Source organism: Elgaria multicarinata, chromosome 8 (assembly GCF_023053635.1).
Source record: "Elgaria multicarinata webbii isolate HBS135686 ecotype San Diego chromosome 8, rElgMul1.1.pri, whole genome shotgun sequence".
Classification (NCBI taxonomy): domain Eukaryota; kingdom Metazoa; phylum Chordata; class Lepidosauria; order Squamata; family Anguidae; genus Elgaria; species Elgaria multicarinata.
This window is the reverse complement of record NC_086178.1, coordinates 64,954,779-64,969,307: the sequence shown is the minus strand read 5'-3', so window position 1 is coordinate 64,969,307 and position 14,529 is coordinate 64,954,779. Positions and strand designations below refer to the sequence as shown.

The window sequence follows — 14,529 nt, the reverse complement described above, 5'->3', positions numbered from 1 at the left end:
CCAAGCTCACACACATGCACACGCGTGCACACACACACACACACACACACACCCTTGATAGTAATGGCATAAGCATTCACCAACTATGGCTCTACAGTGAATGGCTTTGCAGTTATTAAGGACAAACATGACTACCATTCCAATATGCTATTCATGCATTTATTTGGCTACTAATTTTAAAAGGCAGGCAATAAGACATTGGTTTTAGTGTATTTAAAATCCAACAGGAAAAAGCTGTCTATTGTAATGGCCCTGTCGCAAGGAAGGGTAGGAGATCTCTAGCTTTCTTCTCAATAAACGCGATCAGGAACGTATGGCTTTCATTGTTCCACTAAGGAATAAATAATGTATTTTACTTACCATTGGTCTCTCCTGGCTGCTTGTCCCTTTTCCTCTTCTTCTTCTTGCCCTGAATAAAACACAAATACATAAAAGGATAGTTACAAAACCTTCTTTCAGAAGGATACAAGGGAAAGGGCTGTGCTGTAAAGCTTTCTAGAATTGTACACATTTAAAACACACACCACACATTTCAATTTGGGTGGCAATACAACGCTTTCAACAAGTCAGTTTGCACACCTTTTTTTTGAACATTTCATTCCAGTTGTAGGGATACTTCAACAAACTTAATAACATAATAGACATCATATACGGAGAGGGAAATGCAGGTCCTAGGAATGATAAGGCAGCTGTAACAAGAAGCGTAAAACCTTAACAGACCCTTCCCCATCTAACATGCAGGGGTTTTGTTAACACTTGCTTTGTTACATCTAGAAAATCCTTGCTTAAACACTCTCCACCCCCAAAAAATAAACAAACTAGACCTTTAAAAAAGGGAGAGTCAGGCTGAAGAGAAAAAAAAGATGATTGTATAAAGTATATATAAGATGGACTGCTCCTGACTAGGACGGTCTCAGAAAACTGGGAGTTAGTAAGAAGTAATGGAGTCCTTGATGATAACACTTCCAGTAAAGAATACAAAACTGACTCTCTCGTGCAAGCACTGAGTCATTACTGACTCTTGGAGGTATGGCAGCTTTCGCTGACGTTTTCTTGACAGGCCTTATAGCGGGGTAAAATTACAAACCACAGATACAACATTATCATAAAGCATAGGCTTTTTTCCCCATCAATTTGACTCAGGTGGGCTATGCTTTTATTTTTAATTCATAGTCAGAACTAACAAGACTTGGAAAAAATATTGTACCCCAAAGTAGGGATGGATGAATCTGTTAGTTGCATTTCCTCTTTCTGTACCATATTTAAATAATCCTCCAAACTGAATTAAATTCTCAGTCATCTGCACTGGCCAAATTCAATAGGTTTATTCCTGGCATGGAAAGGTCCATATTATACTTGTCTGTAGATGAGGGGGGAAACGAGGTTGTAACCCTACTTCAGCACCAGAAACATGGCTGAATACACAGGGATTCAAACCCAGACTTTTAAGAGCTAAGCACCCAAAGCCCTCTACCTGGATGGACAAATCTGTGAGTTTTTAATTGAAAATTCTTTCTGTCACGTTTATAAAGATATTTTCCAAATGTTGCTAACTTCTCAAAAAACAAATAACCCAAATTTAAGAGGCAGCTGGACAACCATCTGTCAGGTATGCTTTAGGGTAGATTCCTGCATTGAACAGGGGATTGGACTCGATGGTCTTATAGGCCCCTTCCAACTCTACTATTCTATGATTCTAAATGGATTTCTCACCCATCCCTACCCAAAAGAAGCTCTGCAAAGTCTGATCATGTGTCATTAACAGACAAAAGTAAAAATGAATCTCAAAGTTGTGTTATGCAAGGACCCTTCTCCAAGCAATGCCACCTGGATAAACAAAAGAAGATAGAAGGTACATCTTCTCTATGAATCTTAAGGAAACATCATTTTTATTTCTATGACACCAAGAAAGGAAGACAAAAATGTCAATGGAATAACGACTGATAGCTTCTGAAATAAGTAACATGCTCTATTCATCCTACTGTAAACTGAAATCATGTCCTCAGAATGAGAAAGCTTGTGGATTTAGTGAAGATCTGGCTATGACCCTAAAGAAGGTGGGGAAAAGGTTTTCCTAGATCTGTTATGTCTCCTCTTCAGTAGCTTGGTCTACTTCCCACTTCAACGATTTATTTTAGGTTTCAACTCAGCATGTCCACTATGATGTTTATGTTCCCTGGAATGTACCAGTAAGAAGAGGAGATGTGAATGTTCTTTTTGAAGATGCAGCTCCTGCAGGTCTCCAGGCACAAGGCCTTTGAACATGTTCCTCCTTGGCCATTTAGGTTGTAAACTGCTACCCTGCCGTTTTGGATGTGACAAGTAAAGTCTTGTTCAGGAGAACTTTTGGTGATAGAAAGAAGGCTGTGTATGCGCCTGCTTGTTTTGTTAAGATTTAATGCACCTGCTGGGAATTTTGTGGCAATACTATGGCAACTGAATAATTTACCCACCCCAGTTAAGGCCCAGATTCATCTATTACACACCTAATGTGATTTGCAGAATGGAACTGGTGTCTCTGCTACACTTTCATACTCAACATCCAAACAGAATGTCTCAGGGACTCTGGAACTAACTAATAATTTCAAAGAGGAGGTCAATACAGTTGTTTCATTTCAATACCGCATATGTAAGGACATATATTTTGGATAGGTTAAACAAAGATTTATAATATAAAATACTAAACAGGATTATTTATCACCCCAACAAAACTGCATTTTATGCCAAGCATAGTATATTGATGAACATAATATTTCATGGAGAATTTATTCTGATGGGACAGAATGAGCCAAGTTGCACATCATAATATGCCACCATGGACCTCTGAGACATGTGCCAGACACCATTTTAAACATGCAAATTATAGCAGGGCCGTGCCATAGCTTGTCGTGTGGTGGAAACCTGGGAGTTGTGGGTTATTTGGATTGTTCTAGGGTTATCCAAAGGTTGTTTAACACTCAAGTAACCTGTGATGCCTAGGTTTGCACATGATTAGCCATTGGTGCCTTCTCCCCCCGCCCTGCAGCTCGTATATTCAAAATGGCAGATGGCATGCATGTACACTGATTCAATAGGCATAACTGAACAAATGGAAAAATCAAGAGCTTTTTTCAAAAAAGATATACAAACATAAGTTTCTACTTGACCAACTTCCTTCACTATCAAAAAACAAGAGAGCTTGTTGCAAAGTAAATTCAGATGATCTAATCTGATATTGTAATAATTTTGCTACATGGGATTTTATTGGTGCATGCCTCATTGAGGATAGGGCTCCTGCACTGGAAGGTCGACTAGAAATATTTTAAACACATATTGTGGAGGACTATTATTTTCCTCAAAACTAATCTATCAAAAAATATTTGACATGTGTGTTTTCTTTCACAAGAAGTTTTGTTCACTTTTCAAACCAATCTAGAAAAACTATTAATATCAACCAAGTTGACTAAAAACGTCCTTCCATATTTCCTGTGAAATAAATCTCTGACGTCACTACCGTCATTTGTAATCAAGCAGAAATGTTGGTTAAAGAGGAAACAATAAAACAATACAGAAGGCAGCAATTGGAATTAACAAAATAGAATAATGCTAACCAGCACACAACTTCTAACCAGCAGTTGTGTGCTGGTTAGCATTATTCTATTTTGGTTAAAGAGGAAAAGCATAAAGGCATTTTGTTTCTATTAGAGTTCTGACATCCTGGAAGATATACATATTTTTCATTGAAGAATATGGAATATTCACGAGGTCCTCCACTTCATCTCCTCTATTTCCAATGTTCACACTGTGATCACTATTGTTTATGTAGCCAAAATGGCACCATTTATGCGCAAGAGGGAGGGCACCAAATGGCACTATTTACACACAGCAGGCTTGGGGAAACAAAAATATCTCTAGGAAAAACAGCCCAGTGAAGACTGGACAATCTCAGAGGGCATGGCATTTTGATTGACAATTGGGGCAAAAACTGAGGGAAGGGAGAATGGAGTGGAGTGGCCAGAATCTTGAACAGCAGCACTGCACACTGCCACATTTTCTTGCAGGTCGCCACAGGTGACATCTCACTCCTATAATTAAACCGACTGGCAAATCTGTTTTTACATACTGAACTGCCGTATAGATATTTCTAGTCTCTTTAAGTAATAAGCATTACAGTGATGGGCCTATTCAACTTTGAAAATGAGAACCTATCTCCAAAATATGTGATAAGATAACTTGGCGAGGCATGGAAAATACTCCTTAGCTGTCAGAATTGATGGCTTTCGCAGCCTCAAAAAATCTGTGTTGTTGAATCAAACCCATCTCCATCTGCTCCAACGTTCAGCCACAATAGCGGCCTGCCAGGTGCTTCTGGGTAGTTTACAAGCAATGAACGAAGGGAACAGCCCTTCTTGTACCATCGCTTGTCCCCAGCATTGGGTAATCAGATGTGATATAGTGCCTGAACACTACCGACCTATTCTACATGAATTTGACTAATCCTTAAAATAAAATTTTAAAAACATCCTAACTTAATAGATGCCTCAGCTTGTGATAATAAATGTTGTACATTAATAAGACATTGTATAAAGTAGTGCTTCCCTTCTCCCATCTAACTCTGCTGCCAATCAATTTCATCTTATAGACCTGAGTATTATATGCGAGAAATATATTTGGCTCTCTTCACTCTCTCCATACCCATTCATAATTTACTGGGCTGTGCCTGCTGTTGTGCCCCTGCTTGTTCTGTTGTGCCCACAGGACCAACTGCTAGAGCAACATGAACTACTCCCTAACAAAATCCCAGAAACAAGCAGAGACATTCATTTCCAGAATGGGACAGGTCAGCAGAATTCCTCTTTGCAAGCTCGGCTGACCTCCCCCATTCCGGGAACAAGGCTTTCCATTAATTTCTAGTTGCCTCAGGAACCGCTAGTTTCCCATTATAGTAGGTTGTGCTAGTGCACAGGCAACATTGGATACTGCCCTATAAAGCTCTATTATATCCCTACTAAATCTTTTTGTTTTAAATTAAAAATCTCTAAACTCTTTAACCTTGCTTTGTAAAGACTATTTATTTTCCCTTGACACAGTTGTGTTTTCTGGAGTTCTTTAGCATCCTTTTTGAGAAAGGCAGGCCAGAAATGTACGCAGTATTCAAAGAGTTGCCATACTTTTATATATTATCTATTGACAGAAAGATAAATAGATATGTAATTTTTAGTCCCTTTATGAATATTTCCTAATGTTGAATTTGCCATTTTTACTGACACAGCAAGCACTTTTACTAAGCTCTTCACCATGAATCCACAATCTCTTTAGGAATGTCAATTATTTCATATTTGTTAAGCACTGGTAATTTTAGTATACTTTCTACTCTGCTGTTGTGTTGATTTTTAAATATCTTGTATATTTCTTTTTACCACTATTGCCTTTAGATTTCCAGTTGTACTGTAAACCACCCTGGGATTAAAAAAAAAGTTATGAATGGAAGTATACCAGTATTTGTAATAAAAACATCTTTTCCTGGGTAGCCATAGCAAATTCTTCACCTATTTTTAGGAAGCAATTTTGCTTTGAGAAGCAAATAGGAAGCAAATTCTGCATCCTATTTTTAGCCAGTTGCCAATCCATAAGACATGTCCTTTTACACAATAACTGGTATGTTTTCTAGGAATCTCTCAGCCCTGACAATTTTTCATCCAATTTTTAAGAAATGGACTCATCCTACTAATAAATAAGTGACATTCAGGTGCAATGAAATTGAGATTTTAAAAATAATGATAATATAACACAAAGACTGAATAGTGAGGATATTAGGAACTGAATCTATCCTGGCGCTAAAATGAAAGACGAGTTCATACATAATGACATACTCCATGAAATAATTTCAGAACCCAGCAGTAATATAGCTGGTCCACGTAAACATGACATCACTGTATGTGTAGATTTATGCCCCTAGGTGAGTGGTGTGTTTGTATCTGCTGCAATTTACATAGTTGCAATATCTAAGCTCCCACATATTGATTACCTCAACAGAGTCACCAGCTACCACAAACAGTGAACATGGACTAGCTGTGAGCCTGGTGGTGACCCCTCATGCTACCAAGGTTAACATGGGGAGGGGGGCACTGCCATGTTTGGACTGACCATGAATTTAATCAAAATCTAACTTATTTATTATTTATATCTGGCTTTTCAAATAAAAAAATACTACCACAGAAATTCATGAGCAAAAGTACTGGAAACTGAATCTATCCTGGGCCTGATGCTGAAATTTTGAGATTTTTTAAAATTAACATTTTTGTAAAACAAAACAAAAATGACTTCTTACCTAGCTTCAGAGAGGAGTACATCACATTTTATGATGTCAGTTAAGTATACATTTTTTGTTTTGTTTTGGTTGATAGATGCTGTTTTAGATAATAAAACATGAAACCTACATTCAGTACTTGAATTTTGATAGGAAAGTCCAATCTAAATACCTTGATTCTAATGCTTGATCTTGCTTAAATTTGTGAAAAAGGTGAGAAATGTGTGCAAACGTCTCCAATGCTTCATTAAATGTCATTTTGTGTGATACATAAATACAAGATGAAAGAGATGCAGAGGGGGGCAACTAGTCTCTCCCATATATAGTGCACCAACTACAACTATTTCCTTTCTACATCTATAAGAAGGCTGTTGTCCAAAATAAACCTATGGAAGGGGATAAACTACCAAGAATTCTGACTGGTTTGGAGAGAAAAGTAAAACCTTGTAGATGATGTGCTTGTGTGATCCAAAGCTATTGAGCTCTCTACTGAAGTAAGGTTCCCCCTGAAGGTCAGGTGGGGATAGAACCTCAAGCTGCTGGGGGTGCATCAGCTTTCTTATCCTGTCCTTTTTAGCTCGAGAAGAAAGGGATTTTCAGTGCTCACATGCTGAGGACAAATGTAAAGGTCCTAAACATTTAAGACACCATACATGCCCACTTGTCACTGACATAGTCACTAAAGCAGAGAAAACGTTTCCTGAAAAACCTTTCAAGCATTACAGCCCGTCCCAACAGTACTCCCTTCTGAACTCCCAAGAGAAAATTAGACTGCAGGGTACCAAGAATGAATCGGCCCTGTGGTCTGATGGCCTTGTTCCAGTCCATTCCACTCCTATAGCAAATTTGGGTTATGAATTTGATGATTACAGAGATGGACAGAGATACTGTCTGGGTTGTAAGGAAAATCATCTCAAAATACTGTGTGAAGGAAAGAAATGGGAGGCCAGAGAAAGTGGCTTTGGAGGGGGAGCAATTATATGAGGATTTTGATACTATATGTTGATGACAGGCTTTTAAACAATGTTTAATCTTTATGGGCCCTTCATTAAACGAAATTCCTTCACATGCTGCTTGTGAATATATTCATAGGCAACCTGCTTACATATTTGTATTTGTGTATGTACACACACACACACACACGTCCTTCTGTGAATTACAGTCTTATGTAGGGTGTGTGTTATACACAAACCTACATAAGACCATAATTCACAAAAGGACACATGCATTAAAAACACGTTAAGACATGATTGTAAAAACTTGTTAACACAGTAAAGAAAGAAATGAGATAGTATGATCCAGCAGAGTTGTTAAATATAATGTGTATCAGAGTCTGGGCAATACAGGAGGTAAGATTGGCAGGGATAATAGAATGACCAGGTGCAAAGGAGGTCAGGGATCCTGAACCTAATACAATCTTACAGAAGGATAAATTTCAGAGGTGCAATTTCTCATGTAAAGTTGAGTAAGGTGGCACCTGCTGAAATTCCTTCTCTTACATAATTCTTAAAGGATTTCCTTTGCATCTGGTGGTTGCCCTAAGAGTCACAAAGCAGGCCCTCCTCAATTATGGCTCTTTGAAGAACCAGCTGCCCAGGAGGCTCATCAAAGGCATCTTCTTCTGCCATTCCAAAAAGCTTACAAGACGTTTTGGTTCAAGCATCCATTTAGTAGGCCTGATATGCGGGATGGCGGTACACATTTCCCACCCCCAACCCGTATGATATTATTATGGGTTCTTGCTGCATTTTAGAGCCTATTTCTGCCTCGCAGCTTGGAATTATTTGTGATATAAGGAGGGAGACAAAGTTTATAAATAAATTAAATAAATTTGATATTTTTTTGTCAAATTCTGATCCTGCAATAGGTATTGACGACATCCAAGTTCTATTTGAAGTTTTCCTTATATGATCAGGGCCTTTCAGTAGTTAGTTAATTATGTTTGGGAAGTTTTATGGATTTTTCTAATTTCTACCAGGTACAAAAGTTTTACTCTTGGAAATACTTTGCAGTAATATATAACTTCCCCTGAAAGTACACTCATTTAATGTCAACAGAACCGGAGTCCCAATTCAGCCATGGACATGGGCAAATATTCACACATATCAACTGGTGGTTCCAGATGCAGGTCTGCATCCCCTTCACATCAAAAGGTGCATCCAGCCATTTCAGCAGAGCTCAAATGAACACTGCAATGTGCAATGCTCATTCACAATGTATCTGCACTGGCAACACACCTGACAAGGTTGTTTATGCATGCGGAAGACTGCTTTCATGCACAGATCTCTCTTGCTAGATCAGGGCCTTGGTCTTTGAAACCCAGCCACATTCAGGATCTCTCAAAGGGGAAACTATAGCAAATCAGAATACCACATGACTAGATTAAAAAAAATAGGCAGCAGCCTATTTATTTGGTAAAGACGCCATCAATTAAAAACATTTTTTTTTGGGGGGGGGGGAATTGTGACCATGACAGACAATAGTACAATAAAGTAAAATATAAAACAGTAGAGGGTGGAATAATTTATTTAGCCCCACTTGAGAGCAAGACTTCCAACAAGTCTATGCCAGTCCTTCTCTGAAGCTAGGGTAAGCCATTCTTCCACTTTCCACTTTCCGCTATACTCTCACACAGGTATGCAACAAGGCACTAATTTAGGGGGTTGCGGAAAAAGATGAGGGTGAGAATAGAGAGGGAGCTCTTTTTTTCCGGTAAACTGCACAAAAGCTGGTGTCCTGTTGGGAGACACAATGCAAGAATTTTTTTCTCACAGAGCTCTACTGACACACCTCAGTTGAACGGGTGCCAATTGTAGCCAATTGGGTTGGTGACCAAAACCAAAACATCCGCTAGAATCACCGGATTGGTAGTGCTTGTCTTCCGTGTGTGGGCGTACTTCAGCAGATTACAGCAGTACTTGTCTACAAGCTCTACTACTGAAAAAAATTCCACCTACATAGCCACCTACATAGTTATCCCGTGCGGACCAGCCGGGGTAAAGCTGCATGTGAAGCTGTCGTTCCTTTCTGGCTAGTTCATAATATTTAGCTTGTTCTTCTCTGGATAACGCATGCCACTGAAGAGAGAAAGGAAACAGAACCACAAGCAGAACAGTGTGTCAGTAACATGGTGCATGCGCAATATGTATTTATATTCGACCTTCAGCAAAACGCAGCCAATTAAAGTAAATCAACTGACATATAAGACGCAAGGTTTTTTTATTTTTATTAATAGCTCTGTTTTACCCAAATTAGTTGAGATTCAGTTAATCGTTTATACTCATTGAGCCTTTCATTTCTGAAAATGGAAAGGTATAATACTTCAAGCACTATTCCCCATTAACCAGGATGCATTTGAATGAGACATGCAGGAAATTATCAAGTAGGTCATGCTTTAAATTCACCACTTTCTTCCACACTTATCATGACCTGCCACTCTCGTATACCTCCCACCCTCTCCCAATATGCATGACACCCACTGCAGCATGTGTTTTTAATGCTTGTAAGGCAGACCTACACAATCGGTGATCTAACAAGCCTGGGATCAGCTAGATATTGTGGCTTGTTAAGGGTTCAATACACCTCACTTTTTTGCCTACTTTCAGATGCCAATACATGGATGATGATGATTTACATTTATATACCGCCCCATAGCCGAAGCTCTCTGGGCGGTTTACAAAGATTAAAATATGGAACATTAAAAACATATATACAAAATTTAAAACCATAAAAAGCATAAAAACAGCTTACATACAATATCCATCTATCCATTCTGGGTCAGTTAAAAACTCAGCATATGCTGTTAAATGTCTGGGAGAAGAGAAAAGTCTTGACCCGGTACCAAAAAGATAACAATATTGGTGCCAGGTCAGCCTCATCGTGCAGATAGTTCCATAATTGGGGGGCCACCACTGAAAAGGCCCCCCATGAAATGTAAATCTTTTTATTTTTTATTTTCCTGCTGCTGGTGAAATAAATTACTCTTTCTGTTCAAGGGTCTTAGGAATAAAGAGACCCATATATTTATTTATTTTGCATTTATATCCCACCTTTTTTCCTCCAAGGAATCCTTCATACTTAGGGTCCCTATGTCAGTAACAGCCTCTATAGCAGAGATGGGTAATCTCTTTCAGCCCGAGAACCAAATTCAATTCTGGGAAAGCTCTCAAGTGGCGGATTGCAGTGGCGGGCAGAGTGGTGGGGCCAAAAATACAAGAAAACCACCGGCATGTTTTAGCTTAAAGCTATTGCAGTAAACGTTAGGAAAGGCCTTTTAGAATGGGGAAAAACTGCACAAAAGCCAGAAACCACTATACAGACGGTAGAACTATCTGTAGCAGCTTAGAGAGCCAGACTGCAATCCTAGGAGGAGCAGATTTGGCTCCTGGACCTGAGCCTTTCCACCTCTGCTGTGTAGCTTTCTGGGTAATTTCCAGAGCCTTCAGATGAATGTTTACAGCATGGCTGGGGAACCTTTTTTTTTTTTTTTGTCCCAAGGGCCCAACTGATTCTAGGCAAGCACATGGGGAGCTACATGCTAGGAATGGGCGGGGGGGCCCTACACTGCTGGCATGTGATCCCCCAATAAGCACATATCTCCCCGCCATTCACTCACATACACATCACATACACAGTCATACACAAAGAGGCACAACTGTGGTATGGGTGTTCCAGAGGTGAAAGGAGTTGAAAAGGTAATGATTACATCCAAAGGGAGGTCAGGGGGAAATCAAGAGAATGTACCTATTGGCACTAGGTAATGATGTATTATACGACTATGCTGCAGAAGTGCACATGCATATGGATGTAATCCTTATCCCCCTGTGTGCTGACTTGAAACACAAGGAAGTTTCAAAAGCACATCAGGCTACAGCGAGAAGGGCTGCTATTCAAAGAGAAAGCTTAGAAGTTCCACTGGGCAACCAAGTGCCTTAATCACACCTTGTGGATTGTGTCCTTTCATTTTAGATCATGCTCACTTTTCCTCCCACACATATATTTACACATACATACCCAGATTAGTTACCTACCCTTCGACCAAGGATTTGATTGATGGCTGCACTCTCTTTCAATGTGCATTCTGCTACGACTTTTGCTCTCATTTCCTTCATATACAACATAAATGCATTAAGAGGTTTCTTTATGTGTGGCTTCTTTTTCTCCTCTTCTTTTTTGGAGTCCTGATGTTTTCTGGATGGTTGACAGGAATAGACAGAAGAGAACTGTACAAATGATACATTCTAAGTTCTACCCACCCACCGACCCCGACTCTCTCCTCACAATCAAAAATACACCAAGTACAGCAAAATAAAATTTTATTTATCTTACAGCTGAGAGGCCTGCAATTGGTTATAAAATGTACCATTATCCTAGTGGGCATGTACAAGAGTGAGTTCCACTTAGTGTATTACATCCTAGATGGGGTGGGGGGCAACTTCCATAATCCCAGACCACAGGCTATGCCAAGTGGGGCTGATGGGAGTTGGAATGCAACATCATCTGGATGGGCCACCCATTGCCAGCCCTGGCCTAGATAGAAAATACAGCTCCACGAATTATGAAGAAAAAATGAACACGACTTTATCTTTTTTTTTTTTAACATATTGTAGAATATCAGGAAAGTGTATCTATTTATACATTTTACCTTTTGCCATATCCCCAAAGGCTCATGGTGGATAATAATATTTTTAGAAGATGTTATAAACATTTAAAATATAAATTATTATAGAAAAAAAAACCTAAGGGTGCAATTCAATGCATGTTTAGACAGATAATTCCCTACAACACCTAGCATTGCTGGTGTTGTAGGAGTTTTTTCTGTCTAAATATACTTAGGATTGCACCCTAACTGAAGAAAAACACCCAGCCATATGGGATGCAAAGTTAATGGGCAAACCACTGGGGTTCTGTGTTCTAGGATACGCATAGCCACCTATCCAGGGTACCTAATTCTTATGTATGAAGCACATATATGCTTCCGGTAAACTAATACAGATTGAAGATGTATACAAAGCTGGTATACATTGGAAATATTACTTCAATTATGAGTTTATAGAGCATTGTAAGCATGCAATGCTTTGTAACCCCTTTGTACCATTCATTTTCACAATGTTGTTATGATAGTTGTATAACACAACTCAGCGCTATTCTGACTTATTTCACTTTCCCCTGTCTATATATAGCGCGCGCGCACACACACACACACACACACAAAAGTGTGTGTGTGTTATATAACAGGTTTCTCATCCTGATAAATTCCAATCTCTTCAACTCAGAGTCAGCAACATTGTCCTCAGCTGAGAGTAGAGAGTGAGGCCATTTTCTTCCTATCTTCCGTAGCTGGGCAGAGTGGCAGCATGATAAAACAGGAGACACGATTAAATCTGCCCCCTGCTTCTACCTCTTGGCCCAATGGCCAGCTTTTAGTCAACAAAACATAAGTTGGTAGCAAGAAAATATGCAACTGCCCACCTTATGCTTTAAGGGTTTCTTTATCCCTCCAAAATAATTCCACGAACACTAAAGATTGCTTATGTTTTTGACAGGGCCTGGAGGGTGGGGAATTCAAGAATGCTCTTTTTTCTGCACCTGTATTTCCCCTAGAGATTATTTGGCTTATCTTAAAACTTTGAACCCCCAAAGAACACAGTCATTTAATATATTACACAATGAGCATATGAAGCTGGTTTATAATGAATCAGACCACTGTACCTTCTAGCCGAGTACTGGCTATTTTACTGGCCATACGTCCCCACAGGCAGAGAGGACTTTCCCACCCTGCTACCCACTGGAGAACCAAGGATTGAACCTGCATATGAAGTGGGTGCTCTTCTATGGAGCTGTAGCCCTTCCCAAGGCTGTGGACAGCCTTCAAACCTTGAAAGCTTGATTTTTATTTGATCTTTATATTCTTTCCTAGCAATAGGCACTGAGGTCTCAAGGCATTTGGCAAAGACCAATTGGCGCGAGAGATCCCCTGATTTTTGGAGTGGGAAATAAAATGTATTTTTAGCTGTGCATGGGTACAAGCAAGCCTAATCATGAGAATGTAAGAAGTTCCTTAGTAGATCAGACCCAGGGTCTATGTTTCCAATAGTGGCCAGTCAGATTTGTCCGGAAAGCTTGCAAGTATGAAAGCAATAGCCTCCTTGTGATTTATCTCCTGTTGTTTATCTGCAACATGTGACTCTCTGAATGGTGTAGTTCAGCAAAGTTAAGTGAGTTGATTATGATGCCTCTGAAGTGAGAGGTTTACCATAGTATGTTGGGGCAATGCTTAACTGTATTTTTATCAATAAAGTGATGACAATTTAGTACGCCACACAGGCGCATGAATCATTTAGGAGCTGCTTGGCAAGGATACCTGAGGTTGTTTCAGAGGTTGCATATACTTTGTTATCAGCAACCCATGAATACATAGATAAGGAATTCAAGACAGCTTCAACTGCACACTTTTACTCACTATCTTGGCTTATTCAAAAAGTATGCATGTTTGTCACAGAGACCAATAATATGGTTTCAAATCTTTTCCCCCTTTCTTTCTTTCTCTCTTTTTTTTTGCAGACCAGTAACCTGCAAAAAAGACACTGATTTTCCAGGTGGCTGGGGCCTCTTTAAATGTATTTGACATCAATTCACAATGAACAAATCAGAGGCTGATGTGAATTAAGAGGTTATAATCACAGCAGAGGTGCTTGTGTAAGTAAGCCTAAAGCATCTGTCACACAGGAAAAGGCCTGTAGTACAGTGGCTGAGCATATGCTTTGCATGTAGAAGGTGCTTAATTCAATCTCCATTATCTCCCAATAGGGTTCAGAACAAAATCTGAAAGCCTGGAGAACCATTGCTGGTCAGTGTCTATACTGAGGAAGTTGGTCCAGTGGTCTAACTCAGTATAAGGAAGCTTACTATGTCCCACACTTTCTACTGTAAAGGTGCAAAGGGAACCTTTTGAAACTGCTAAATCAAAATTTGTAAATAAAAATAAAAGTAAGTGAAAGTAAAAGCAAACAACTTACGAGCTGTGGAGTGAGCCGACATCATTCTGCGAGGATTCCTGTTTGACGGTTGGGGTGACAATTGCTGGATGAGGGATCCCAGTTGTGTGTAAACTATGATGTGGAGGAACCATGTGTGGAGGGAACCTAGAGGAGAGAAAGCTGTGTAAATCGTCAGAATAAAAATGAATGAATGGGGAGGGGTGTGTACAACACATATAATACAAGGCATATAATAAGCAC

At 39.4% G+C, this 14,529-nt stretch overlaps 1 protein-coding gene across 18 annotated transcripts in view; it reads right to left on the bottom strand.

The window, feature by feature from the left end:
* TCF7L2 (transcription factor 7 like 2) overlaps window positions 1-14,529 on the bottom strand; it is a 231,908-nt gene that overhangs the window by 10,485 nt on the left and 206,894 nt on the right. For 6 of the 18 annotated variants that reach the window (XM_063132662.1, XM_063132663.1, XM_063132669.1 and 3 more), the window contains exons 8-11: window positions 14,308-14,448; window positions 11,320-11,479; window positions 9,247-9,366; window positions 361-409 (exon numbers count right to left, since the gene is read on the bottom strand). In XM_063132662.1, coding sequence (XP_062988732.1) covers window positions 361-409; window positions 9,247-9,366; window positions 11,320-11,479; window positions 14,308-14,448 — 470 coding nt within the window. The remainder of the gene's footprint in view (window positions 1-360; window positions 410-9,246; window positions 9,367-11,319; window positions 11,480-14,307; window positions 14,449-14,529) is intronic. The other 12 variants (XM_063132666.1, XM_063132667.1, XM_063132674.1 and 9 more) reach the window with 3 other exon arrangements.